The 26,876-nt window shown below is 46.0% G+C and overlaps 1 protein-coding gene across 1 annotated transcript in view; it reads left to right on the forward strand.

The window, feature by feature from the left end:
- Positions 1-26,876, forward strand: part of LOC126457049 (division abnormally delayed protein-like) — a 632,657-nt gene that overhangs the window by 486,565 nt on the left and 119,216 nt on the right. Inside the window, exon 4 of the mRNA XM_050093039.1 lies at positions 4,048-4,355. Within this exon, the coding sequence (XP_049948996.1) occupies positions 4,048-4,355 (308 nt within the window). The remainder of the gene's footprint in view (positions 1-4,047; positions 4,356-26,876) is intronic.

Below are 26,876 nucleotides of genomic sequence, written 5' to 3' on the forward strand. Positions count from 1 at the left end.
GAGTGACAGATTCCCCTTAAAGGCTAGAAAATAGAGGTGCCAAGGAAGAAGCGATAGAGGAAGATCCCGGCAACGAACGTCGAATTGGCTTTCTGGATTAAAGGAAGACTTAGCCTCCGTGACAAACATGCGGAGTCAGGGTAACAGCAGACCAATAAACCCAGCAGTTCAACTCGTCCCTATATTTTAATTTGAGCGTTTCTTCCAGTATGTATAATTATTTTAGCTGTGGGTGCCCCATTTGTAAGACTGTTTGACATTTCTGCTTTTAAACCTTTCGGGATGCGAGATCGTGGTCCAAGAAACTCTTCTGTTCCTGAAGTTTCGTCCAGGACTACGCTGGACATCCTCAGAGGCGCTCCTCCGCTGAGTCTTGCCGACTGACCGGTCGGACGTCCGAGAGCGACATAAATAAAAGTAGTGTAGGAAAGGGGGCGTGGTCAAAGTAACATGTGATGAGCAGAGATAATGGGAAGGTTTACCAGCAGCTATGTCATCCGATCGTGAAAGCCTTCATTCTATGTTTGCCGTTTATTTAACATAAAATAGGACATATAAATAGGACTTACCTGCAATTTTGTCTAGACGCGTAGGATTTGCGCTGGCCGAGAGATTCACGATAAATGCAAGTAAATAAGGAGCCAATGCCGAAGAGTTAACTTAAACTCTGTCCACAGATTCTAAAGGGCCCATTGGTACCGACCGACCGCCGTGTCATTATCTACCTATGGCATTAAGGGGCGCGGAGCTAGCACACCGCTCTCTCAGCCGTTGTCGGTTTTCGTGACCTGGAACCGCTATTATTTGGTCAAGTAGTTCCTCAGTTGGCTTCACGAGGCTGACGAGAACAACACGGGAAGTGCCGCAAATCGATTTCCCAGAAACTTGGCTCAGTGGAAAAAAAGAGTCCAAATAAGGGACACGTGTCTCGGGTTATCTGTATACAGGGTGGTCCATTGATAATCACCGGGCCAAATATCTCACGGAATAAGCATCAAACGAAAAAAGCTACAAAGGACGAAAATCGTATAGCTTGAAGGGGGAAACCAGATGGCGCTATGGTTGGCCCGCTAGATGGCGCTGCCATACGTCAAACGGACACCAACTACGTTTTTTAAAATAGGAACCCCCATTTTTTATTACATATTCATATGGTACGTAAAGAAATGTGAATGTTTTAGTTGGACCAATTTTTTCGATTTGTGATAGATGGCGCTGTAATAGTCACAAACGTATAAGAACGTGGTATCACGTAACATTCCGCCAGTGCGGATGGTATTTGCTTCGTGAGACATTAGCCGTGTTGAAATCGACCGTTTACCAATTGCGGAAAAGGTCGATATCGTGTTGATGTATGGCTGTTGTGATCAAAATGCCCAACGGGCGTGTGCTATGTATGCTGCCCGGTATCCTGGACGACATCATCCAAGTGTCCGGACCGTTCGCCGCATAGTTACGTTATTTAAGGAAATAGGAAGTGTTGAGCCACATGTGAATCGTCAACCACGATCTGCAACAAATGATGATATCCAAGTAGGTGTTCTAGCTGCTGTCGCGGCTAATCCGCACATCAGTAGCAGACAAATTGCGCGAGAATCGGGAATCTCAAAAACGTCGGTGTTGAGAATGCTACATCAACATCGATTGTACCCGTACCATATTTATATGCACCAAGACTTGCTTGGCGACGACTTTGAACGTCGTGTACAGTTCTGCCACTGGGCACGAGAGAAATTACGGTATGATGACAGATTTTTTTGCAGCGCCATGTATCGGACCAAACATAGCGCCATCTGGTTTCCCCCTTCAGGGTAGGCAAGTTTCGTTCTTTGTAGTTTTTTCGTTTGACGCTTATTTGTTGAGACATTTGGCTCTGTCACGGTCAGTGCACCAGCCTGTATACTTGGCCGTTTCTGAGAAAACGACCATAAACGTTTTCGAAGTGTCTTAGAAGCCTTTTAAGGAGCGGTAATGTCGGCCCAACTGCTTGTGGCTAGCGTCACGACCTCGCACTTTTGCATCCGGTGTTCCAAATCCGATTATTGCTTTCATTTATTTTATTTTATTCAATAATCGAGCAATGTCTGTAGTAGGTTACTACACGATTGTTTCGTATCATATAAGGGATACAAGGGCGTCATGTTAATTGTAAAATTACAATTGGGTTTTAAAATCTCATACATTTATTATATAATATGTGTAACGGTGTTTTTAAATCCTCATATTCTTATATTTCATTCTGATATCAGTTCTTAATTCCTATATATTTTCTTCATGAAGATTTGGTTCAGTCCCGTGGATGATACCGATCGTAGAAACATTTGGAACATAGAAATTCCAAACACGAAGATCACACGAAGGCCGGTTTTGTGTGGCCGAGCGGTTCTAGGCGCTTCAGTCTGGAACCGCGCGACCGCTACGGTCGCAGGTTCGAATCCTGCCTCGGGCATGGATGTGTGTGATCTCCTTAAGTTAGTTAGGTTTAAGTGGTTCTAAGTTCTAGCGGACTGATGACCTCAGATGTTAAGTCCCATAGTGCTCAGAGCCATTTGAAACATTTTGAAGGCCGGTTTTGCACAGCAACATTTCTTCGTATGTATCTCACTCGGTAAATAAACGTCGATAATAGTGCTGGAGATTTCACTCTTTGGCAATAATTTCGCTGTAAACAACGGATTACTTTTCGGAAACTGGCGCTTGCAACTGAATCTGGATCATTCACCTTTTTTTCCAGTCACCAGATATAAAATTAGTGCACGAATAAGGGCAACGTCTTTTCGATTTACATTGTAAAAATTCGTGTAGTGATTTTCTATGGGCAAGGGCAAATAAATGAAAAAAATAAAAAAAGTAATCGGGTTTCGTACACGGGGCGCAAACGTGTGACGCTGTGTCACTGGCCACTGTGGCACCGCTTCGGTTGAACTGCTTACTCGCTGAAAGGCACATGAAGTACCTCGAAAACTTTGACCGTCGTTTTCTCAGAAACGGTCGAGTGTTTACGGATAACCCGAGACTAGTTTTCGCTTGCAACTTCCTGGCAGATTAAAACTGCGTGCCCGACTGAGACTCGAACTCGGGACCTTTGCCTTTTGCGGGCAAGTGCTCTACCAACTGAGCTACCCAAGCACGACTTACGCCCCGTCCTCACAGCTTTACTTCTGCCAGTACCTCGTCTCCTACCTTCCAAAGTTTACAGAAGCTCTCCTGCGAACCTTGCAGAACTAGCACTCTTGAAAGAAAGGATATTGCGGAGACATGGCTTAGCCACAGCCTGGGGGATGTTGCCAGAATGTGATTTTCAGTCTGCAGCGGAGTGTGCGCTGATATGAAACTTCCTGGCAGATTAAAACTGTGTACCGGACCGAAACTCTAACTGGGGACCTTTGCCTTTCGCGGGTAAGTGCTCAGTTGATAGAACACTTGCCCGCGAAAGGCAAAGGTCCCGAGTTCGAGTCTCGGTCCGGCACACAGTTTTATTCTGCCAGGAAGTTTCTTATCAGCGCACACTCCGCTACGAAGTGAAAAATCTCATTCTAGTTTTCGGTTATTTTGGCCCCTCTTTCCCCTGAGTGAAGATTCTGGGAAATCGAGCTATGGCACCTGCTGTGTTCTCCTGGTGAGTGCAGCCCGTTTCAGTCCTCCATGGCTGTAACCGGAATTGCCGGCCGCGGTGGTCTCGCGGTTCTAGGCGCTCAGTCCGGAACCACGCGACTGCTACGGTCGCAGGTTCGAATCCTGCCTCGGGCATGGATGTGTGTGATGTCCTTAGGTTAGTTAGGTTTAAGTAGTTCTAAGTTCTAGGGGACTGATGACCAGAGATGTTAAGTCCCATAGTGCTCAGAGCCATTTGAACCATTTTTTTGTAACCAGGGTTGTCCACATGAATGCCAAAGAGTAATCTCTGTAGAACCGAACTGGGATTCCATCCGCACCTGGCGACTTATTTCTTTCCAACTCTTTCGGCTGCCATTCAACGTCAGTGATGCTTGTTTTAACCAGCCTGTAGCGCTGTACTACAGAGCGGTGTGTGTCGGTGCTCGGCAGGCGGGGCGGAGTCGTGGTCGCGGTGCCAGTCGGCGCTGCTGCGGATGTCGTACTGCTCGCGCTGCAGCGGGCTGTCGGCGCAGGCGAAGCCGTGCTCGGGCCTCTGCCTGAACGTGGTGCGCGGCTGCCTGACGCAGCACGCCGCCGAGCTGGACCTGCCGTGGAACGGATACGTGGAGGCCGCGGAGCGCCTCGCGGCCGCCGTGCAGGGACACGCCGCCCTGGAGGACGCGCTGCGCTCCATAGACGCGCACGTCGCCGAGGCCATCATCATCGCCATGGAGACCCGCCCGGGGCTCGACAGAAAGGTGAGCTCCACCACACCCCGTCCCGTCTCTACGTACACTCTCTAGCTCGTTTTCGTGTTGGTCTTCGTTGCTCACTTCTCATTCCCAGTGCTTGACTCTTTACTTGCTCTTATTCTTGCCGCTGTCAGATGTAACACTTCCTGATCTCCTCCGTTCGTTTTGGCGGTTTTAAAATCAATAATGACAGAAAGTCATTTGCAGATATTCAGTGTCGGGCATTGCAGTAAACTACGTATGACAAAGAACAAACGGGGAGGCGATTCCATTAACTTTCGGGCATGCGGCCGCGGAAATAAAATTTCCTCCACTGATATTTCGGCCGCTTATCTTCCGGCCATCCTCAGAGTGCGTCACAAGACTGACGACAAAATGCCAAGCTCTGCCTTATATGCTCCACCGCGGCGGTATTGCGCATGCGGGTCACAGATGCTGGTCGGCGGCAGAGACATACGCTTACACATGTGCCGCCTGTGGCGAAGGCGTACAGACATTCGATTCGCTTATCGATGTATGATCGGCGGCGGTGACACGATGACGACTTCTATGCAGTTGTATTGCTCCAAGAGCCGGAGTCCATGCTTTGTTCAAATAAAATAAAATAAAATAAAATAAAATGAATAAAATAAAATAAAAAAAATTGCAAGGTTGGTTCACTTTGTTACATCCACCTTTCTGGGAATCTGTCTTCAAGGAAGCTATAGAAATTATATTAGCTAACAATTTAATAAATAGAGATAATGGTTTTAATTTGGACAAAGCATGGAATGCGGCTCTTGGAGTAATTAAACTGCAGAGAAGTCGTCATCGTGTCACCGCCGCCGATCATACATCGATAAGCGAATCGAATGTCTGTACGACTTCGCCACAGGCGGCGCATGTGTAAGCGTATGTCTCTGCCGCCGACCACCATCTGTGACCCGCATGCGCAGTACCGCCGCCGAGGAGCATGTAAGGCCGCGCTTGGCATCTTGTCGTACCCCACCATAACGTCCACACTTCGCCCTACCTCCTTCATCGCTCCGATAATCCCCTCCCGATTGCTCGTGGTGGAGTTGCCATTGGTCACCACCGCCAGATCCCAGTTCGGCTCCAACCTCTTCTTCCGGACCCCACCGAACACCTGATCCTTAGTCTCTTCTTCCCCGGCCTTACCGTCACCTGCGCCACCATCTATGTCCGCCCTAACGCCCCTCTTCCCTTCGACTTCCTCTCCCACATGACCGTACCTTCTCCTCCTACGTGATCGCCGCAGACCTCAATATCCATACTCGTTCCGCCGCCCAGTTATGGCGGTGGCATCGGTTCCTCTCCTCCCTTCAAGGCGACCTCATTCCCATTCCCCAGCACACCCGTCTCGAATCCAACTCCACTACCGATGTTCTCCTTTCCTCCCCTAACCTCCTTGGCCGCATAACGGTGGATGTCCTGGAGCCTGTTGGTAGCGACCATCTCCCTGTCCTCCTCACCGTTTCAGACGGTCGTCGCCCCCTCCCCGACTCTTGTAATGACCCTCCCCCAAAGTACGTCCATGACTATTCCCGTGCCAACTGGAATGCCTACCGGGACACCCTCTCCTCCCAGGTCGATAGCCACCCCTTCACCTACCACCACCCTGACGGTGTAACCCATGCCGCCTCCTTTCTCCAGCAGACCTTGTCTGCGGCCGTGGAGGCCCACGTCCCTACTGTCGCCATCCACCCCCACCGTCCTACCTTACCCCCACAGGCCGTCCTCCTCCTCCGTGAATCCCGCCGTCTCTACCGTGCATTCCTCCACACGCGTGACCCGGACACACTACGACGCCACCGGCAACTCCAGCGACACATTCGTAATTTGCTCGCGGCTAAGAAACGCCGGGACTGGCGACAGACATGCACCCGTTTAAATGCTACCCTACCTATCAACTCGCCCAAGTTCTGGTCAGCCTTCCGTCGCCTTACCGGAACTAAACCCTCCCCCTACTATCCTCCTCTCCATGATGATCACCCCTTCCCTGACACCCTTAGTAAGGCCAATCACTTTACCTCCTACCTCTCCGATGTTTTTCCATCCCCGACGATCCCCAGTTCGATTACTCCCTCTTCCCAGATGTCCGCGATCAAACTGACATCTCTGTCCCTCCCCTCGCACCTGGTTTCCAGTACTTGGACAACATTGGACACACAGAACTCAATGCCCCTATCACTACACAGGATCTCATTGCTACACTCCGCACAAAACGCAACACTGCTCCTGGTCACGATCGTGTCACCTACCGTCACCTTCGTGAAGCTCCTGTCTCTTTCCTCTCCACCCTGGCCAGGCTCTACAATGTAGTCCTGTCCACCGGTTACTACTCCGACCTGTGGAAAACCTCCCGTATCCTGATGTTCCTTAAACCTGGTAAACCGCCGTCCGCCTTCTCCTCCTACCGTCCCATCAGCCTTACCTCGGTCTTCAGCAAGGTCAGCACCGCCTCCTTCCCGTTACCCAGTGTGGCTTTCGGCCGTCCTTTTCTTCCGACGACCTTCTCCTTCACCTCACACATCTCCTTTCCGAACAGCTTAATTCCCGTCGCTCTGCCGGCCGGTGTGGCCGTGCGGTTCTAGGCCCTTCAGTCTGGAACCACGTGACCGCTACGGTCGCAGGTTCGAATCCTGCCTTGGGCATGGATGTGTGTGATGTCCTTAGGTTAGTTAGGTTTAAGTAGTTCTAAGTTCTAGGGGACTGATGACCATAGATGTTAAGTCCCATAGTTCTGAGAGCCATTTGAACCCGTCGCTCCGCAATCTTCCTCTCCCTGGACCTCGAACGTGCTTATGACTGCGTATGGCATTCCGGTCTCCTCTTCAAGCTCCAAACCTTCGCCCTTCCCATTACCTACGTCCATCTGATCGGCTCCTTTCTCTCCCACCGTCCTTCCTATGTCACCATCCATAACACGGATTCCTGCACCTTTTTTCTCTCCGTCGGTGTGCCCCAAGGCTCCGTCCTCTCCCCCCTTCTGTACCTTTTGTATACAGCGGACGTGCCGCCGCCGTCACCACCCGTCCACCTTCTCCAGTTTGCCGATGACACCGCCTTCCTTGCCCTTGCCCCCACCCTGCAGCGCTCCCAACACCTTCTCTAGTCCCATCTTGACCGGTTTACCGCTTGGTGTAACCAGTGGTTGCTCAAGGTCAATCCCTCCAAAACCCAGGCGATCATCGTAGGCAAAACCACCCCTTCCTTCCGCCTCCTTGATTTCTATCACACCATCTATGGCCGTCCTATCGCCCTCACCCCCACCCTGAAGTACCTTGGCGTCACCCTCGACCGTCGCCTCTCCTGGACCCCCCATCTATGGACAATCCAAGCCAAGGCACGCTCCCAACTCCGTCTCCTCAAGCTCCTTTCCAGCCATACGTGGGATCTGGACCCCTCCACCATCCTCCACACCTATAAATCCCTCATCCGCCCTATCCTTTGTTACACCCATCCGGCCTGGATCTCCGCCCCCCCCCCCCTACCTTTTATAAATCCCTTCAAATCCTTGAACGCCATGCTCTCCGCCTCGCGTATCGCATCCGTCTCCCCTCCTCCACACGGATCCTGTACGATCTCATTCCGTTCCCCCAGCTCCTCTTTTTCCTTGAAAGGATACGGATCCTGTACACTTCCCGTAAACTCGATCCTCCTCACCCGCTTGTCTCGCCCATTCTCTCCCACCCCCGCCCGCTGCCCCGCCCTTATTCCCATGCCCCACCTGGTCTCCATCTCTCCACCCTCCTTACCCTCTCCCAAGGTGGCTTTCGCCAGCTCCTCCTCCCTGATGATGTCCTCCTCCCCTCTATCTACCCCTCCTATCAACTTTAATCCTCCCCCTCCCACTTCCTGTGTCTTTTCCTTTAGGCACCGTTACTCCCATCTCTCTCCTTTTGCCCCCATCCCCCTTCCTCCACTCCTCTTCCCCGGGCTTCCCCTCCCCCTTCCTCCCTTCCCCCTATCTCCCCTGCCCGTGGCATCTCTGCTCTCCCCTCTCCCTCTCCCCCGCCCCCCCTCCTCCTCTCTTGGCAGGTCCCCGGACTCGCACACGCTCAGTGAACATTCGCGCGCCGGAGATCATCGCCATCAGTGTCTCGTGTGTGTGCCTTCGTTTTTGTGTTTAGTGTTCTTTCGCCGTCACGCCACCATTGTTCACGTGTGCCGTTGCCGTCATCCATGTTATGTGCGCCGTGACAACTAGTGTAAGTGATTTTTCTCGTCCAGCGTGAACGGCTCCATGTTTGTTGTTTTTCGTGTCTACAGTTTTTGCCCGCCGTTTTTATTGTATTATCTTTGCCACCTATATGTAATACTTACTGTACCACTCAAGGCTGAAGAGCGGCGTACTATGCTGCTGACAGCCCGCCTTTGTATAAGGTGATCAAAATAACAATAAAGGGAAAAAAAAATCTTGTCGTCAGTCTTGTGACTCACTCTGAGGATGGCCGCACGATACGCGGCCGAAATATCAGTGGAGGAAATTTTATTTGCGCGGCTGCATGCCCGAAATTTAATGGATCATGCATTACGCCGCGAGAAGTTGAAAATGCATGGGGAGGCGAATTTTTATAAAGTTGCAAACATCATTATAACTGATAAATAATTTTGCTTAGCTTGTCTCTGCTATGCAGTCCTCTTGAAGATTCTTTTCTTTGGCCGTTCACAGCCCATTTGTGTAAGTTCCCGTTTTGTAAGAACAAATCTATTTTTTAAAGTTTTGGAATTAAGTTTTGTAATAAAACGTTGTGGAAATTTTGTTGTCTTCCGTATTTATTGCTTCTGCCAGCAAATATCAACACGTTGCTCTTAAATATAATAAAAAAGAACATCACTTTTCTACACGATAGCATTTGCACACGCCAAAAAAGACAAAGACTGACCAAAGATGCAAGTGTCGCAGTACAATGATATTCATGTTTAGCAATTCTCAACACACTACGCTTCAACATATAATAAAACAGGACTGATCTTACAAAATGTCACTTCTCTCCAAAACAACACCATTAACACGCGCTAAACGTTAGATAACGAGTGACAAATATGCCAATCTCGCAGTAGAAAGATATTCATTTTTAAGTATCGATTTTACATTCAAAGGTCAAAGCTACGTATGATTAATATTTTTTAAGATTTACATTACAAATGTTTTCAAATTATTCTCCAAAAGCTATAAAAATAAGATTAATAATAATAATTTCATGTTTCTTTCCAAACTTTGGGAAAATATAATTATAACATCCTTGTAGTATTTTCTTTTTCAGTTTGAAATAATTCCTCATCACATGTTTTTATAACTGAACAGGTCTGAAATCATACTTTACTGTTCTTTTACTCAAAAATATAAAAAAGAATTTGTCTTGTGTGATCGGAGGTTTGAGTCCTCCCTCGGGCATCGGTGTGTGTGTTGTCTTTAGCGTAGGTTAGTTTAAGTTAGGTTAAGTAGTGTGTAGGCTTAGGTACCAATGGCCTCCGCAGTTTGGTCCCATAGTCCTTACTAAAAATTTTGTAATGCATTTCTTTGACTATATCGAGTTATCCTATTATCTGAGTATATGGACAGTACACTATGTAGCGAAACTAAGCCATTGGTCTGTTCCTTACAACTTTCAACTCTCCCATGCATCGGCCGGCCTTAGTGGCCGAGCGGTTCTAGGCGGTACAGTCTGGAACCGCGCGACCGCTACGGTCGCAGGTTCGAATCCTGCTTCGGGCTTGGATGTGTGTGATGTCCTTAGGTTAGTTAGGTTTAAGCAGTTCTACGTTCTAGGGGACTGATGACCTCAGATGTTAAGTCCCATAGTGCTCAGAGCCATTTGAGCCGTTTCTCCCATACATCAGTCATTTCGAAGTTACTGTTTTGAACCTAACGTAACCTCACCTAACGTGGGGCTGTCATCAGGCCCTGGGACGTGTTAGAGAGAGGTGTTGTTCTGTAACAACTATCATGTTTTATTGTATGTTTAAGAGCAGTTGTACAGTTTCTTCCCGTACTTGGAGACGTAATTAACTTTCGCCTGCTGCTGCTTAATCATGTTTATGATCTAGCTACTAATGGAAATTAATGTCGGATGGGGAGTTCACAACGCTGTGCAAGTAAGAGTCGTCGGCAGACTCAGATAAACGGGTGCGGTGAATAGAGTCCTATGTTACAGATGTAAGAATCTCACTTATTCATTTGGTGTGATAGCGCAGAAATGAATGGCGAAGTGTGCGTAAACTGTTCAACTGTTACAGCTTATTGGACCGGCTATCACTACTCAGTAAACAGGAAAAATTAAAAGACAAGAAATATTGAAATACACGATAAGAAAACTAAGGCGAGCGAGATAGAGATTCCGTGAAATGATGACGCTACGGCAGCATAACATTGAGCGTCAGTTGAATGGCAGAATGGATGGCTTCGTGCTTTGGTTTTAGTGTATTTTCGATGTGTCATTGTACACTACTAGCCATTAAAATTGCTACACCAACAAGAAATGCAGATGATAAACGGGTATTCATTGGACAAATATATTATACTAGAACTAACATGTGATTACATTTTCACGCGATTTGGGTGCATAGATCCTGAGAAATCAGTACCCAGAAAAATCACCTCTGGCCGTAATAACGCCCTTGATACGCCTGGGCATTGAGTCAAACACAGCTTGGCTCGCTTGTACAGGTACAGATGCCCTTGCAGCTTCAACACGATACCACATTTCATCAAGAGTAGTGACTGGCGTATTGTGACGAGCCAGTTGCTCGGCCACCATTGACCAGCTGTTTTCAGTTGGTGAGAGATCTGGAGGATGTGCTGGTCAGGGCAGCAGTCGAACATTTTCTGTATCCAGAAAGGCACGTACAGGAGCTACAACATGCGGTCGTGCATTATCCTGCTGAAATGTAGGGTTTCGCAGGGATCGAATGGAGGGAAGAGCCACGGGTCGTGACCGAGATGTGTAACCAATGGCACCCCATACAATCACGACGGGTGATACGCCAGTATGGCGATGACGAATACACGCTTCCAATGTGCGTTCACCGCGATGTCGCTAAACACGGATGCGACCATCGTGATGCAGTTAACCTGGATTCATCCGAAAAAATGACTTTTTGCCATTCGTCCACCCAGGTTTGTAGTCGAGTACACCATCGCAGGCGCTCTTATCTGTGATGCAGCTTCAAGGGTAACCGCAGCCATGGTCTCCGAGCTGATTGTTCATGCTGCTGCAAACGTTGTCGAATTGTTCGTGCAGATGGTTGTCGTCTTGCAAATATCCGCATCTGTTGACTCAGGGATCGAACCGTGCCTTCACGATCCGTTACAGCCATGCGGATAACACTTCTAGTGATACGAGTCCGTTGGGATCCAGCACGCCGTTCCGTATTCCGTATTACCACCGATTCCATATTCTGCTAACAGTCATTGGATTTCGGTCAACGCGAGCAGCAATGTCGCGATACGATAAACTGCAATCGGGATAGGCTACATTCCGACCTTTATCAAAGTCGGAAACGTGATGATACGCATTCCTCCTCCTTACACGAGGCATCACAACAACGTTTCACCAGGCAACGCCGGTCAACTGCTGTTTGTGTATGAGAAATTGGTTGGAAACGTTCCTCATGTCAGCACGTTGTAGGTGTCGCCACCGGCGCCAACCTTGTGTTAATGCTCTGTGAAGATGTTCACGTGCATATCACAGCATCTTCTTCCTGTCGGTTAAATTTCGCGTCTGTAGCACGTCATCTTCGTGGTGTAGCAATTTCAATGGCCATTAGTGTATTACCTATTACTCGAATTGTCACCACTAGTGAGCAACAAGATGGTTGAATGGTTTGCCGGAAGGGATCCGGCAGCCTTTCTAAACCAGAAGCGTCAGTACTCAGGAACGTTGCTGCAACGTTCCAATGTAGTTCCAAGTCGTCTAAAGACAGAACGTGCGTATCGTGGGGTCATGTGCTGAACTGTCTAGCACGCTTTAAAAAGAGAGAGCCACTGCTAGCCTTTGGTGCTGTTTAAACCTCCTGCTGTAAAGGGAACCAGTCGACAGACCAATTTGGCACCACTTCTTGGGTTTAAAGTAACTGTGTCTTTTGTTCAGATGGTTCAAATGTCTCTGATCACTATGGGACTTAACATCGGAGGTCATCAGTCTCCTAGACTTAGAACTACTTAAACCTAACCAAACTAAGGACATCACACACATCCATGCCCGAGGCAGGATTCGAACTTGCGACCGTAGCGGTCGCGCGGTTCCAGACTGAAGCGCCAAGAACCGCTCGGCTAGAAAGGCCGGTGTGTCTTTTGTAGCAGTTCAAGATCGACCACTCTGGAATGTTAAGTAGCCAGGAACTGGCGTCTTCAAATGGCCAACTTCACATTTCAGGTATATTCCTGGGCGTGAAACATTTAAGTTCGTACAAAGACTCAGTTTTAAGAGAAATCCGAATCTTTGCGAAAATTAGTAGCTTTTTAATGTCACTACATAGGTATCGATTTGCAACACTCATCCAAAAATCGCTCTAAGCCTATATTTCATCATTATCTATCTATGGTCTCAAGGCCGCACTCGCAACGTACGTAAAGTGGATATGCAAATTATAATATTCATTAATTAAAATAGTTTCTGAATTAATTTTCAGCTCCAGGCGCTACAATTTCTTTAAGTATGTAATTATAACGTCAGGCGCAGCAGTTGAGTCGTACGTGAAACAGCCTGTAGTTTAAGACTCTACCACAAAGCTATTTGGAATACTTGGAAGGAGAGACAGCATTGGTCGTATTTTTTGTTTTATTAACCGCAAAATCGATTTTCGGTCACTTAGTGACCATCTTCAGTGCTGTAATATATAATTTAAATTGATAGGCACTGGTGTCAACAAGCTTACAGCGATCACAGTTTATGGGGAAGCTTGTTGACACCAGTGCCTACCAATTTAAATTATATATTACAACACTGAAGATGGTCACTAAGTGACCGAAAATCGATTTTGCGGTTATTAAAACAAAAAAATACGACAAATGCTGTCTCTCCTTCCAAGTATACCCATTATCTTGTCGTGGTGCACAGGACACTCCATGGAGTCGCCAATCAATATAAACCTATTTCCCTTGCACGACGACAGTAACGCACGTTACTGGGCTTATATTGCGTCATATAATACGCTTACATATTAAACAGAATGCAAATATTCTACTCCTCTCGAATGTGTTTCAGATCCATTACCAGAGAATAACCAACTGTCACGCGCAGTGTTTCGGTTACACCGCGTTAAAACTGTGTTACGTACGCGACGCTGTTGGCATGCTCACGCGAGATTAGCGTGCCAACTTTTCCATCTGGGCGGAGCTCTGTTTTTGTAGCCGGGACTCGCAGCCACCGTGTACGAGCTTATTCCGGAGGCGGCGCCTCTGAGTGGAAGTTGGAGAAACTGGAATTACAGAGACGGGCACGATGGTTGGTGGCGAGTGCGACAGAATGAAGTAGCAGGTAGCTACTTAAGAGAACACTCATGATTCATTTGTGATCGATTTCTGTCTGTTAGTATCCAAAACTCTTACGTTGGGTGTTTTAGTTATCGTCATCATAAGCAGCAGCTGCTTGACACCCACTGCTAGATGATGTTCTTTTAACACTACCGCTGATATTCAGTCCTTGTTCATTGGACGCGGTATTTGAAGTTTCTGCTAACTAGCGAGATTACTAGTTGCTTCTATCATGACCTAATACATTGTCCCTCGATGACATTGACTTATTTCATCTCCACCGACCGATGTACGAGGGTAAGTCACTTATTGTCCGCAAAGTAGTTATAAAATTTTATTGTGATCAAATAGGAAACTTACAAGAACATCACTTTTCGACATAATCTCCTTGCGTTTCAACGCATTTGGCCCATCGTTGTACAAGCTTCCTGATGCACTCGTAAAAGAACGTTATCGGTTGAGCTGCGAGCCAGGAATGCACCGCTTCTTACACTGCTTCATCAGAGGCAAATCGACGGCCCCTTAATGCCTGTTTGAGTGGACCAAACAAGTGATAGTCAGAAGGGGCAAGATCGGGACTATATGGAGGATGATCCAGTGCTACAAAAATGAGTTTCTGGAGCGTTTCAGCAGTGTGTGCAGCACTATGCGGACAAGCATTGTCGTGCTACAACTGAACACCTTTTGACAACAATCCCCCATGTTTGCTTCGAATTGCAGGTTTTAATCTGGCAGTAAACATCTCACTGTAACGTACACTGTTTATTTTTGTGCCCCTTTTCCCATAATGTTCCAGTACTGGACCTTGTGCGTCCCAAAAAAACCGAAGGAACTGTTTCCATGCGGTTGGTCTTGCCCTCGTATGAAACAATATGGCAGTCTATATTTTACGTATCTCAAATCCTGCAGCGTTGCACTGTTTCTTGGTACTCACGGTGCAATGCCCCTGTCTCGGGATTCTGTGACCTGCTGCGACTGTGAATGAGAATGAGTTTGGTACAGCCTTATCTCAAGTGCGGAAGTAAGTTTATTACTGACGAACAATCACAGCATACACGGTATCGGGAGCGTCATACCACGCAAATAACATACATATTTCTTCGCCTGACATTACTGCTACGTATATTACACTCTGATTTGGCTGAAGTTTAATAATTAATATCGTTATAAGGTTGGCCTGAACTAGGAGATCTTCGGAAACTCCTTTGGGTGATCGGTTTCACAATACAATCATCATTTATTATTACTAAACTGCGTTTATAATGCATTTGGATATCTTTGTGGAAACTTTTTATGTTTACTTGTTACTTTCCCTGAGTTTTGGGCTTCTGAATTGGTAACGTGTTTAAATATGATAATATTCGCATCATTAGCTATTCGGAGGTAGTCCTTGCTTCTCTCAGCAAGCTTTCCCACGCGGGGGATGTCTGTTTTCCCTGGTGTCGCCACTTTTCTTTAGCAAAAAAAGTATATTGATTTTCAAAGCTGGGAAATAAAAGTACGCTGTATCAAAATAAAGTATCATTTATTTTACTTAATTATTTCGTTTAAAATGTATTTTTTGTTGCTTTTAGCAATAACAAATAAGAGTCACTGCTAAATCGCTTCACAGTACATTTGCGTATTACATTTAAGTTAAATAAATAATTCATTTTTATCGAATTCGGTGATGCTGTGTTTCTTTCGTCCCATCACAGAAAAAATCCCTCTGTGAATGATGAAGTAATGGGAATTGACAATAGAAATGAAACTGATTTTTACATATTTGTAAAATCATCAGTTGTCTCATTAAATATGTTGCCATTTATGAGAAAAACCTCCAGAAATTATACTTGATCATATAATTTATTTAATAATGCAATTTCTCCATATAGATCATCCATATTTAAAATGAGTTTTTGCTGTTGTAAAGTTTGCTGCTCGTTTACTGCCATTGATTGGCTATCATACAACGAATGGCGCGCAGATTGTTAGTCTGTTACCGTGTAGTATCAGAGAATCTGTGTGAATAATTCCCACGTAATATGTCAGGTAGAGGTAGTAAACTTCATTTTCGGCTCCAGGGAGGTCATTCTTCACCAGAAGTGAGTCTCACTGATTTATAGCCAAACTTCATCGTATCTTGTGTGGGAAATTAGTTGCGTATCCTCGAAATGTGCTTCATATAATAGAATGGAGGGCTCCTTAAACAGCAAATTGTAAAGCCAGAAGAATGTCTCTCTTTTGTTGGAACAAGGGAAAAATGCAAAACAAAAATTCACATGGATTCGAAAGTGAGGCACCTTACATATAAAGCCCACACGTTGTTTATTCAGCAACAGTGACCGTTTACGAACTCATATCTATTCAGTTAGCATGTACTATATATAACATATAGCTAATAATAGAGTATTGTATGTGAAAATTTGTGCTTTCTTGGAACAGATATGGAATTCGCACCTCATGATGGGCAGAATGCTGCCGAAAAGCGTCGTACTAATAAAATATTAGCAACAAGTGACTGTTGCAGTATACATTATTTCATTAAAATCTTGCAGTACAGCCGCAGCCCTGAAATAACATCCGTACACCAGGGATAAATGAAAGTTTAATATTAATTGCAATGTAAAAGTGACTGTGAATGCACCTGATGGTGACAGCATGCTGCCGTAACGCCTCGTGCTAATAAAAATACTGACAAGATCAGTTTCCTGTAATTTTTGAAGTGCTATTTCCTTGGCTGCACGGTTTGATGCGTTATGTCACGGACTGCGCGGCCCCTCCCGCCGGAGGTTTGAGTCCTCCCTCGGGCATGGCTGTCTGTGTTGTTCTTAGCATAAGTTAGTTTAAGTAGTGTGTAAGTCTAGGGACCGATGACGTAAGCAGTTTGGTCCTTTAGGAATTTACACATATTTGAACATTTTTTTTCTATTTCCTTGTCTGCACATTCCCAAGGTAAACAGAAAAGTATACGATGTTGCATGCCATTCATGTCAGTGTCGTACCGCACTGAAACTCCGGCTGCCATTTCCGCCGGCCAGTTTTTTTGCTGTCAAATGTACAATAATAGTCATAGGAAGACACTGGGTAAGTTACTGAGTCATTTCTTCTTGAGGCCACAAAATTACAGTGCAACATTTCGAGGCAATGATTTTACAAGGTTTTGAATCGTTCTGGAAGGACATTAATCTAAACGTCGTGCCGTGCTTCTCCACAATGTTGTTTTATACAGTTGTGTCGAGTTCATTGAGCGTATATGAGTGTCGTCAGCATCCCAAAATACTGGATTGGCTGAAGAGTGTATCGTGAATGCACTGGAGTATTCATCATGCTACCAATGTGCTACTAAAGAGCTGTGACGTGACTCTGTGTCCCTTTCCATCAGGGTATTCTGGTGCCAGAACGGTATGCAGATGGTTTCTCCACATAACGCGGATTGGTCATTGATCACTGCCGGACAGTGGGATCCATTTGCGATTCTTTGAATACAGCCCAGACGATAACTGAACCACTTCCTCTCTTGACGTGACCCCTTTGACCTGTAGCATTCGTAGCGCCATCGGGCATACGAGACATTCTCGCGCTTCCAACAACACCATACAGCTGAAATGGAGATTCGTCGTGCTATGCTGCATAACGCCACTGGTCCATGGTCCAGAAGCCCATGCAGCGCATTTCGCTCCGCACAGCCACTGTAGAAATGGCCTTCTGAAGCTCCACTTTCAAGTTGGCGGCGATATGGCAGAGCAGACATTCGATCACCCCGCATGGATCTGCGGAGGCGACGTGACGTCCGTTTATCAACGCCTGTGGTCATCTTCTGCGGTTGTTTACGCGTGTAGAAATACTGCGATATTCACAAGTTCCAATCTAGATCCCATTGACCCCGTAACCCAATCTTTTATAATCTCCGATGTGCTATGACCCATGCATCTTGCACCGATTATCATCCCCTTTGAAACTGACAAGCGATGAGAGCTGCGTCAAACCAGTCCTCGGACTGAAGACAACAACAACGACCATGAGTCACGGTTAACTAGTACCAATGCGACAATACAGGGTGATCTTTGCCGCCGTGCACAAACTCTAGGAGTTGATACGGAACACAGAAGGTCTAATTAAGTCAAGTCGGGAAATGCATGGTTTCCACGCTAGAGACCATTTATTCAATCATACATTGTTACAGAGGCTGAGTTCTAATATGCGCTGTACCATGCAGCCACAGTTAAAATATGTGTTGAAAATGGTTTCCATGTGCCTCAACGTATGCGTATGTGCGCAGTAGCATGTTCTGTCTCACACATTCACATCGGTCAGGCTGCATCCGAACGCTGTCTGAGGCAACATGAATACGCTGGTCCAGTGTCTCCACGTCTGGAGTGAGCTCTACATACACGATACTTTCGAGATGGCACCATAATCAGAAATCGCACGGGTTAAGATTCGGCGAACAGCAGGTCATCCAACTGGACCCCCTCGTCCAATTCATTGACGAGGGAAGACATGACTGAGATGCGTCCAGACTTAACGTTGAAGTGGGCTTGAGCACCATCAGGTAGCCGCCACATAACCCTTCGAATCATCAATGGCACTTCTTCCAGCAGGGGAGGCAAAGTCACACGCAAGAAACGCCAATAGTTCCGGCCTGTTCTGTATCCTCCCATCGATCAATCTCAGGAGTTTGAACACGGTGGAAAAAATCACCCTGTATATTGCATTATGTTCCAAAACACCGCACGTGGAAACGGGAGTTTTCCGTCGCTCATAGCTCGGGTTCTGTTGGTGACAGAAAGATAGGGTCAAATGTCTTGCATAGTCCTTTGGCTAAGGACCATTTATATACCAACAGAAGGGTAGTCTTTAGTGACGATCGTACAGTATAGGTTCAAAGTTTGAATATTACATACTTCCTCCAGCTTAGGTAAATGGAGCAATTGATTCTTTTTGCGTTAGATATGGTGTACGGTGCACCTTAAGGGGCTTATAGAGGCACCATTTAGTTCATGGGCGGTTCATGAGAAAACGGGAAAAAAGTTTTCTTCACCACGTTTCACCTTCATCAGCGCTAAATAACTAACGAGAGCAAATTGCTCAAGTTTCAACTGTATATTCTCTAGCCATTTATCTAGAAGTTCCGTGCAACTATTTTCAGAAATCTTTACCCATGATCGAGAAACACCCCAAAACATGGTTTTTGGATACAAAATCAGAGCCACAGATTCGAAGACGGCTGTGCACAGCAAATGGTTATAATCCTAAGATCCCGATCTGGAACAACCCTGAAAATTGTCTTGATCTCTATACCCATTCCGAGATACAGAAGTTCCAAGTTACCGTACTTGTACATGTAAAATACGTATGTAAAATCCAGTGTGAGGCGAAAACTTAATTTATAAAGCGACGCAGCAAGGAGAAATATGCTACAAAGTGTCTGCATTGTCATCAGTTGTAGTACAGAAGTACTTTTTTTTGCACATAAAATACGGTCTAATGTGTAAAATTAGTCTTTCATGATTTCTAGTTAACAAAAGTAAACAAACGAAATGTTACTGACACGTAAAGTTCTTTTCATATTAGTGACATTTCCTGCTGTAGGGAACTACCGGGAAAATGCTCCTATCAGAGCACAAAAAGGCGAATCTTCTCCTGTTTAAAAGGGTGATTGAAAAGTGGGGTACCAGCTGTCTCATTCTACCTTCCGTAGCACATTCACAATTATTCCCAGTAGTTTTGGCATACGAACATACTCGACCTTGGCAGTGGCAAAGAGATGGAAAAGTAACAAATACGGAAAGATGGTGGACAGTGGTTGTGTTATGCGAGAGTTGGAACTTAAATAGTGGCAACTATTTATTCACAACGGATACGAACGAATTACATGTTTGCACCTGTTACTGTTCTTCAAAGTAGTCTCCAGCGTTGTGTACAACCCGTTGCCAGAGATGTGGAAGGCATAGAATACCGTAAGCAGAGCCTGTTCTGTTGATGGTGCGAATGGAGCGGTCTACTGCCTGTCGAATCTCTGGAACAGTTCTGAAGGGAATGCGAAGAGGTGGTTCCTTCATCTTCGGAATCAAATCAAAGTCACAAGGACATAAGTTTGGGGAGTATGGTGAATGGTACAGTACTTCCCAGTCCCATCGACCGAACATAGCAGCCACAGCTTGCGCTGTATACGCCCGCCAATTTTCGTGCAAAATGATGGATGGGTTGCGCAGAAAGTGTCACCGCTTTTTTCGCAAAGCTGGTCACAGGTGATGCTCCAAAAACGAACAGTAATACTGTGCACTGACGGTCTGCGGTGGAGGAACGTAATGCCTTAGGATAACACCATCACAGTCGTACACGAGAATCATCATAACTTTCACTATACTGGGGCTCTGACGCACTTTCGACTTTCGCGGCGACTCCTAATTACGCCATTCGTTGGATTGGCGTTTCAGTTGTGGCTTCGTGGCATTCGCTTCAGAACTGTTCTAGAGATTAGACAGGCAATAGACCGCTTCATTCGCACCATCAACAGAACAGGCTCTGCTAACGGTATACTACGCCTTCCACATCGCTGGCAACGGGTTCTATACAATGCTGGTGACTACTTTGAAGGACAGTAACAGGTGCAAACATGTAACTCTTTTGTATCGGTTGTGAATAAATAGTTGCCACTATTTAAGTTCCAACTCTCGTAAAAAGAGCGAAGGAAACAATGGTAGTGTGAGAGAAAGAGATGGACATAGTGGTAGTGGAACGTAGTTGACAATGATAGAACATTGCTGGGAAAAGAGTGAAGGAGACTGCGCCACTGGGAGAGGAATAAAGAGACGGAAAAATTGAGTGTGGAAGAGAGACGGTGATAATGGGAGACAGTCTGTATGGCAGTGACAACGAGGAAGAGAGAGATAGCCGCACTGAGAAGAGACAGCAGCAGTGGGAAGAAAGTAATGAGATATTAGCAGTAAGAGAAAGCAAGAGAGGAGGCATTATTAGTTGGACAGAACGAAGGAGACTGTGGCTGTGAGACAGGACACTGTGACAGAGAGACGGAAAGAGATATGACAGTTTGTTGGGCTGAATGAGTGAATGAGAATGGGCAAGTGGGAGCGGATGGGTTACATTTATGGGGGTTGTAGGAGAGAGAGGTGAGTTGCTTGTTTAAAAGAACGAATGTGTTCGCGTGTCAAAATTTTTGGGGAAAAGTTCTTAAAGGTGCTGAGGAAGGTAAAATGAGGCAGCTGGTACGCCACTTTACAGCCAGAGATTTTTAAGGAGGAGTATGCCTTTTTGTGCATCGATAGGAGCATTTTTCCGCTGGTAACTTTTTCCCTGATTTCAGGGGATTGTGTCGTGCTGGAGTCCCGGAAGCTAATGGTCGGTGTCAACACCTCGTTTGCTGGAAATTCATGGAGAGTCTTCTAATTTTCGTCTGTAACAGCACTGCGATGTAAGAACTTGTTCCTTCATCTGTTTATTTATTTTGATTCCACCCGTCCGTTACTGTACGAAATGAAAAGCCATCCCGGCCGGCGCTCGTTAGGGGCTTATCTTTTGAGGGGGCGGCGGAATTCTCGTGTCTCGCCGGGCTGTCGGCATTTTCGCAGACGCGGAAGCTGGAAGCAGCCGCTGGGCGGGTAATGGAGCTCATCTGTGCCGGCTCAGTGGAGCGCTACTCTGAAATCTGTAGCAGGCGCTTTAAGGAGGGCCGAGCGGGAAATGAGTTTTATCGGCTTCTGTTGGGAGTACAATTGGAACGTCGGGACCAGATTACTCGCAGTCGGCGAGACATCGGATGTTAATAGGGGGAGTATGAAAATAGCACGGCGATTCCTCCGTCCGTGTGCTTTGATTACAGCGGTAGTGGAGATCACTTCCAACGTCGCGCGGTAGCAGACTGTATGCGCTGTAAAACTACTTAAATACAGGGTGTACATAAAGTCCGTTAACACTTTCAATTATTTGTTGCACAAGAACCAAAAATTGCACAGATATCATACGTCTGTCATTTTGAAGAGAAACCCTGAATTTTTTTTCCATGTATACCGCCACAGCGTAGTTTGGTAATTTGCCGATAGTCAGCGCTATTTGCAAACTTGGCGAGTTCATGTGCGCAGCGAGCTTTCTGTGTGTTGGAGTTCTACAAAGCAAGTGTGCTACAGCTGTTCAAAAGATGTTTAGAACCAAGTACGGTAAGAAGCCACCAACAAGGAAGTCCATTTACCACTGGCACAACAATTCGTTACTTGCTTGTGTCCGGCAAAGAGAAGCGGACGTCGCAGTGTGAGTGAAGTGAATGTGGAGCGCACACGAGAGATATTCATGAGTCCAAAGAAATCGTTGCGTCGTGCCTCCCGTGAACTCGAAATGGCTACAATGACAGTGTAGAAAGACCTGCGACAGAAGCTGTGTATGAAATCATTCAAATTGGAGCTAGTGCAGAAGTTCAATGCCGACGACAAAGACAAGCGTTTTGAGATTCGTTCGCAGTTGCAACAATTGAATGAGGATGGCATTGTTGATCGCTTAATTTTTAGCGACGAAGCCACTTTTTGCACTAATGGGAAAGTGAGCAGGCATAATTTTCAAATCTGGGGTACAAAGCATTCACACGAATGTACTGAATTGGAGTGTGATTTGCCAAAGGTAAACGTTTTTTAACGTCGAAAACTGTATGGGCCATTCTCCTTCGCCGAGAGCACTATCACTTGATATTCCTACTTGGACATGTTGCAGCAATGGCTGATGCTTCAAATGCAATCGGACTCTCCGTTCGTCTTTCAGCAGGATGGGGCTGCATCCCATATTCATCGTGAAGTTCATGGGTACCCGAACACGGAGCTGCCGCATCGATGGATCAGCCGTGCTACAGAAGCGGACAGCTGTTTCACGAAATGTCCTCCCCGATCACCAGATCTCACTCCGTGCGACATTTTTCTGTGGGGACACAGAGATCCGGTGTATGTACCGCGTCTACCACGTGATGTAGCAGAGCCCTGGGAGAGAAAACGGGAAGCGACTGCCACAGTCGACCATACCATGCTCGGACGGGTATGGCAAGAGTTCGATTACCGTATTGACCTCTGCCGGGTCACTCATGGTTCGCATATCGAAAACCAACTTTCAGAGTTTCACTTCAAAATGTTTAGTTCTTGTGCGATAAATAATTGAAAGTGTCCGCGGACTTGTTGTACACACTCTATATAGGTGTCCATCTGGGAACACGCTGTCGAACTTAAAGTACCAATACATGAGTAGTATAGCAAGGAAAATATCGTACTCATCAAGCTATCGATACTTGTCTAATGTAAAGAGATTAGAGTAGATATAAAAATTTCCCCCTATTCTACCTGCACATTCTCCCTGATTAAGTAGACTCGCCGCTGGAACTCGGGGGAGGGGATTCTTGCAAATCATTGGCAGCGGCGTAAGCGTTCGTGGCAGCGCCCGGATGCCGCGGTGGCGACTGCAGAGAACTCGGCGGCGCGTGACTGGCGGCGAGTGTACACTTCTGGCCATTAAAATTGCTACACCACGAAGATGAAGTGCTACAGACGCGAAATTTAACCCACAGGAAGAAGGTGCTGTGATATGCAAATGATTAGCTTTTTAGAGCATTCACACAAGGTTGGCGACGGTAGCGACACCTACTACGTGCAGACACGAGGAAAGTTTCCAACCGATTTCTCATACACAAACAGCATTTAACTGGCGTTGCATGGTGAAACGTTGTTGTGATGCCTCGTGTAAGGAGGAGAAATGCGTACCATCACGTTTCCGACTTTGATAAAGGTCGGATTGTAGCCTATCCCGATTGCGGTTTATCGTATCGCGACATTGCTGCTCGCGTTGGTCGAGATCCAATGACTGTTAGCAGAATATGGAATCGGTGGGTTCAGGAGGATAATACGGAACGCGTGCTGGATCCCAACGACCTAGTATCACTAGCAGTCGAGATGACAGGCACCTCATCCGCATGGCTCTAACGGATCGTGCAGCCACGTCTCGATCCCTGAGTCAACAGATGGGGACGTTTGCAAGATAACAACCGCCCGCACGAACAATTCGACGACGTTTGCAGCAGCATGGACTATCAGCTTGGAGACCATGGCTGCGGTTACCCTTGACGCTGCATCACAAACAGGAGCGCCTGCGATGGTGTACTCAACGACGAACCTGGGTGCAGGAATGGCAAAACGTATTTTTCTCGGATGAATCCAGGTTCTGTTTACAGCATCATGATGATCGCATCCGTGTTTGGCGACATCGCGGTGAACGCACATTGGAAGCGTGTATTCGTCATTGCCATAATGGCGTATCAGCTGGCGTGATGGTATGGGGTGCTATTGGTTACACGTCTCGGTCACCTCTTGTTCGCATTGACGGCACTTTGAACAGTGGACGTTACATTTCAGATGTGTTAGGACCCGTGGCTCTACCCTTCATGCGATCCCTGCGAAACCCACATTTCAGCAGGATAATACACGACCGCATGTTGCAGGTCCTGTACGGGCGTTTGTGGATACAGAAAATGTTCGACTGCTGCCCTGGCCAGCACATTCTCAAGATCTCTCCCCAATTGAAAACGTCTGGTCAATAGGGGCCGAGCAACTGGCTCGTCACAACACGCCAGTCACTACTCTTGATGAAATGTGGTATCGTGTTGAAGCTACATGGGCAGCTGTACCTGTACACACCATCCAAGCTCTGTTTGACTCAGTGCCCTGGCGTATCAAGGCCGTTATTACGGCCAGATGTGGTTGTTCTGGGTACTGATTTCTCAGGATCTATACACCCAAACGGCGTGCAAATGTAACCACATGTCAGTTATAGTATAATATATTTGTCCAATGAATACCCGTTTATCATCTGCATTTCTTCTTGGTGTAGCAATTTTAATGGCCACTAGTGTATTTTAAACTGCGGCCGATGGGATTCCGGCCGATACCGCAAAAGATGTTTACCTCTTTCTTTGAACGGAAGTCTGGATTCAGCACAATAGTCTTTTACGAAGGCTTCCTTACTACTCCTGAGCATATTCATTCGCCATATACGTTATATAAGTTACAATCAGAAATAATTCAGAACTGCATGATAAACGTCTAACACTGATAACAGACACCAGAAGAACGAATAAACTATAAGAGTTACCGCTAGACAAAATAGGCATTAAACTGTTTCAGCGAGTCCCGCTCACTAATTACATTTCAGAAAATTACATCTCAATCTCCCGAAAATCTCAATGTTAGTTACATAAAATGCTATTTGAGTTTTGAAGCGCCGGTAACTCAATCCGGGACCTCCGTATGGGAGTCAGCCACGCTAACCGCTCAGCCTGGGAGGGGGACGGAGTACGCTACCATTTCGTTTTCCGTCCTTCCTGCTGTGTTCACGCTTGGTACGAGAGAAGAAATTTTGTCGACCCTGCGTGGTTCGAATTTAGGGATGAGAAAAGTCCTGAAAAAAAAAAAGACTGAGCACTATGGGACTTAACATCTGTGGTCATCAGTTCCCTAGAACTTAGAACTACTTAAACCTAACTAACCTAAGGACTTCACACACATCCATGCCCGAGGGAGGATTCGAACCTGCGACCGTAGCGGTCACGCAGTTCCAGACTGAAGCGCCTAGAACCGCACGGCCACACCGGCCGGCAAATTCCTGAAAATATCAATGTGTACTCTATGTGATCAAAAGTATTCGGACACCCCTAAAATATACGTTTGCGAGGTACTCCATACCAGCGACCTCAGCAGTCATAGTCATCGTGAGAGAGCAGAATGGGGCGCTCGGCGTAACTCACGGACTTCGAACGTGGTCAGGTGATTGGGTGTCACTTGTGTCATACAGTGCAGCACTCCGTGAAGAATGGGCTGCAATTCACCAAGAAACCTTCTAGCACCTGATTGAACGTATGCCTGCGAGAGTGGAAGCTGTCATCAAGGCTAGAGTGGGCCAACACTATACATTTTCAGCAAGGTGTCCGGATACTTTTGATCACGTTGTGTATTATATCGACATTTATCAAAGATAAAGATGTATTATCAAAATTACCGATACTTTGATCGATATTTTCAATACATACAGAAATTTTAAAAAAATGATCTTAGCCGCAGAAATAATTAACAAACATTTAAAAATTGAGGAATATTTTATTTTATTCAAGATTAACCACAAAAAGACACACGGTGTACTATACAAACACTTATTTACAAAAAAAAAAACTAATTAATGAATCATAAATAACCGCTGATAGATACTAATGGAACTCTTTGTTTAATATGTTCCCCTGTCAACCTGCTTCGGTTATCTAGCACAAGGAAGTTTACTAAGGAAGCTACTCTTTTGGACGAAACAGAAGAGACTTGGCGCATTAAGTATTTATGAGCAATTTGTGACAAAACAGGTGTGAAATTACGACTAAACATTTCAGACAACAGAATTCGTTTTCCATTAAATATCAGTGCAGTAATGTGTGTGATTTTTGCGCCGATTGTACGTTACTTCTACAGTGTGCATATCTTTTCTTGATTCAGGCAATCGGGGAGTAAGAGATGCACACATTATGTCGCGTAGTTGCTAATTTTCACTTTTCTCATACAGTGCTGCCAACAAGTGTGTGCATTTTACACCTTGTACCTCGCATTTGCAGAGGTGGAAGTGACACACAGAAGTAACAAGCTTTCATGATTATGCAGTTGTAGATGCACTGATATTCAAGTCTGGTGCTCATTTGTAGTACCGAGTAAGAAATAAAGTTAAGGCCTTGTAAGATATTTACTGTCAAATTGGAATGATTGGTAGTTGCTGGAATGGGCAAAATATCTGCTGATGAGAGAAAACAGGCAATAAAAATATCGCTTCCGATATTTAATACCAAATACCGATTGAACGATAGTAATGATTTAAAGATCGCCCTATATATCGATGTTATTTTGAAGTTATGCCGATATTTTGATACATCGATATCCCTTGCCCATCCCTAATCGAATTCAAAGAAATAACGTTGATGGTAGTTGCGAGTTTTATTCAAATGGTTCAAATGGCTCTGAGCTCTATGTAACTCAATCCGGGACCTC

This window comes from Schistocerca serialis, chromosome 2 (assembly GCF_023864345.2).
Source record: "Schistocerca serialis cubense isolate TAMUIC-IGC-003099 chromosome 2, iqSchSeri2.2, whole genome shotgun sequence".
In the NCBI taxonomy this organism is placed as follows: domain Eukaryota; kingdom Metazoa; phylum Arthropoda; class Insecta; order Orthoptera; family Acrididae; genus Schistocerca; species Schistocerca serialis.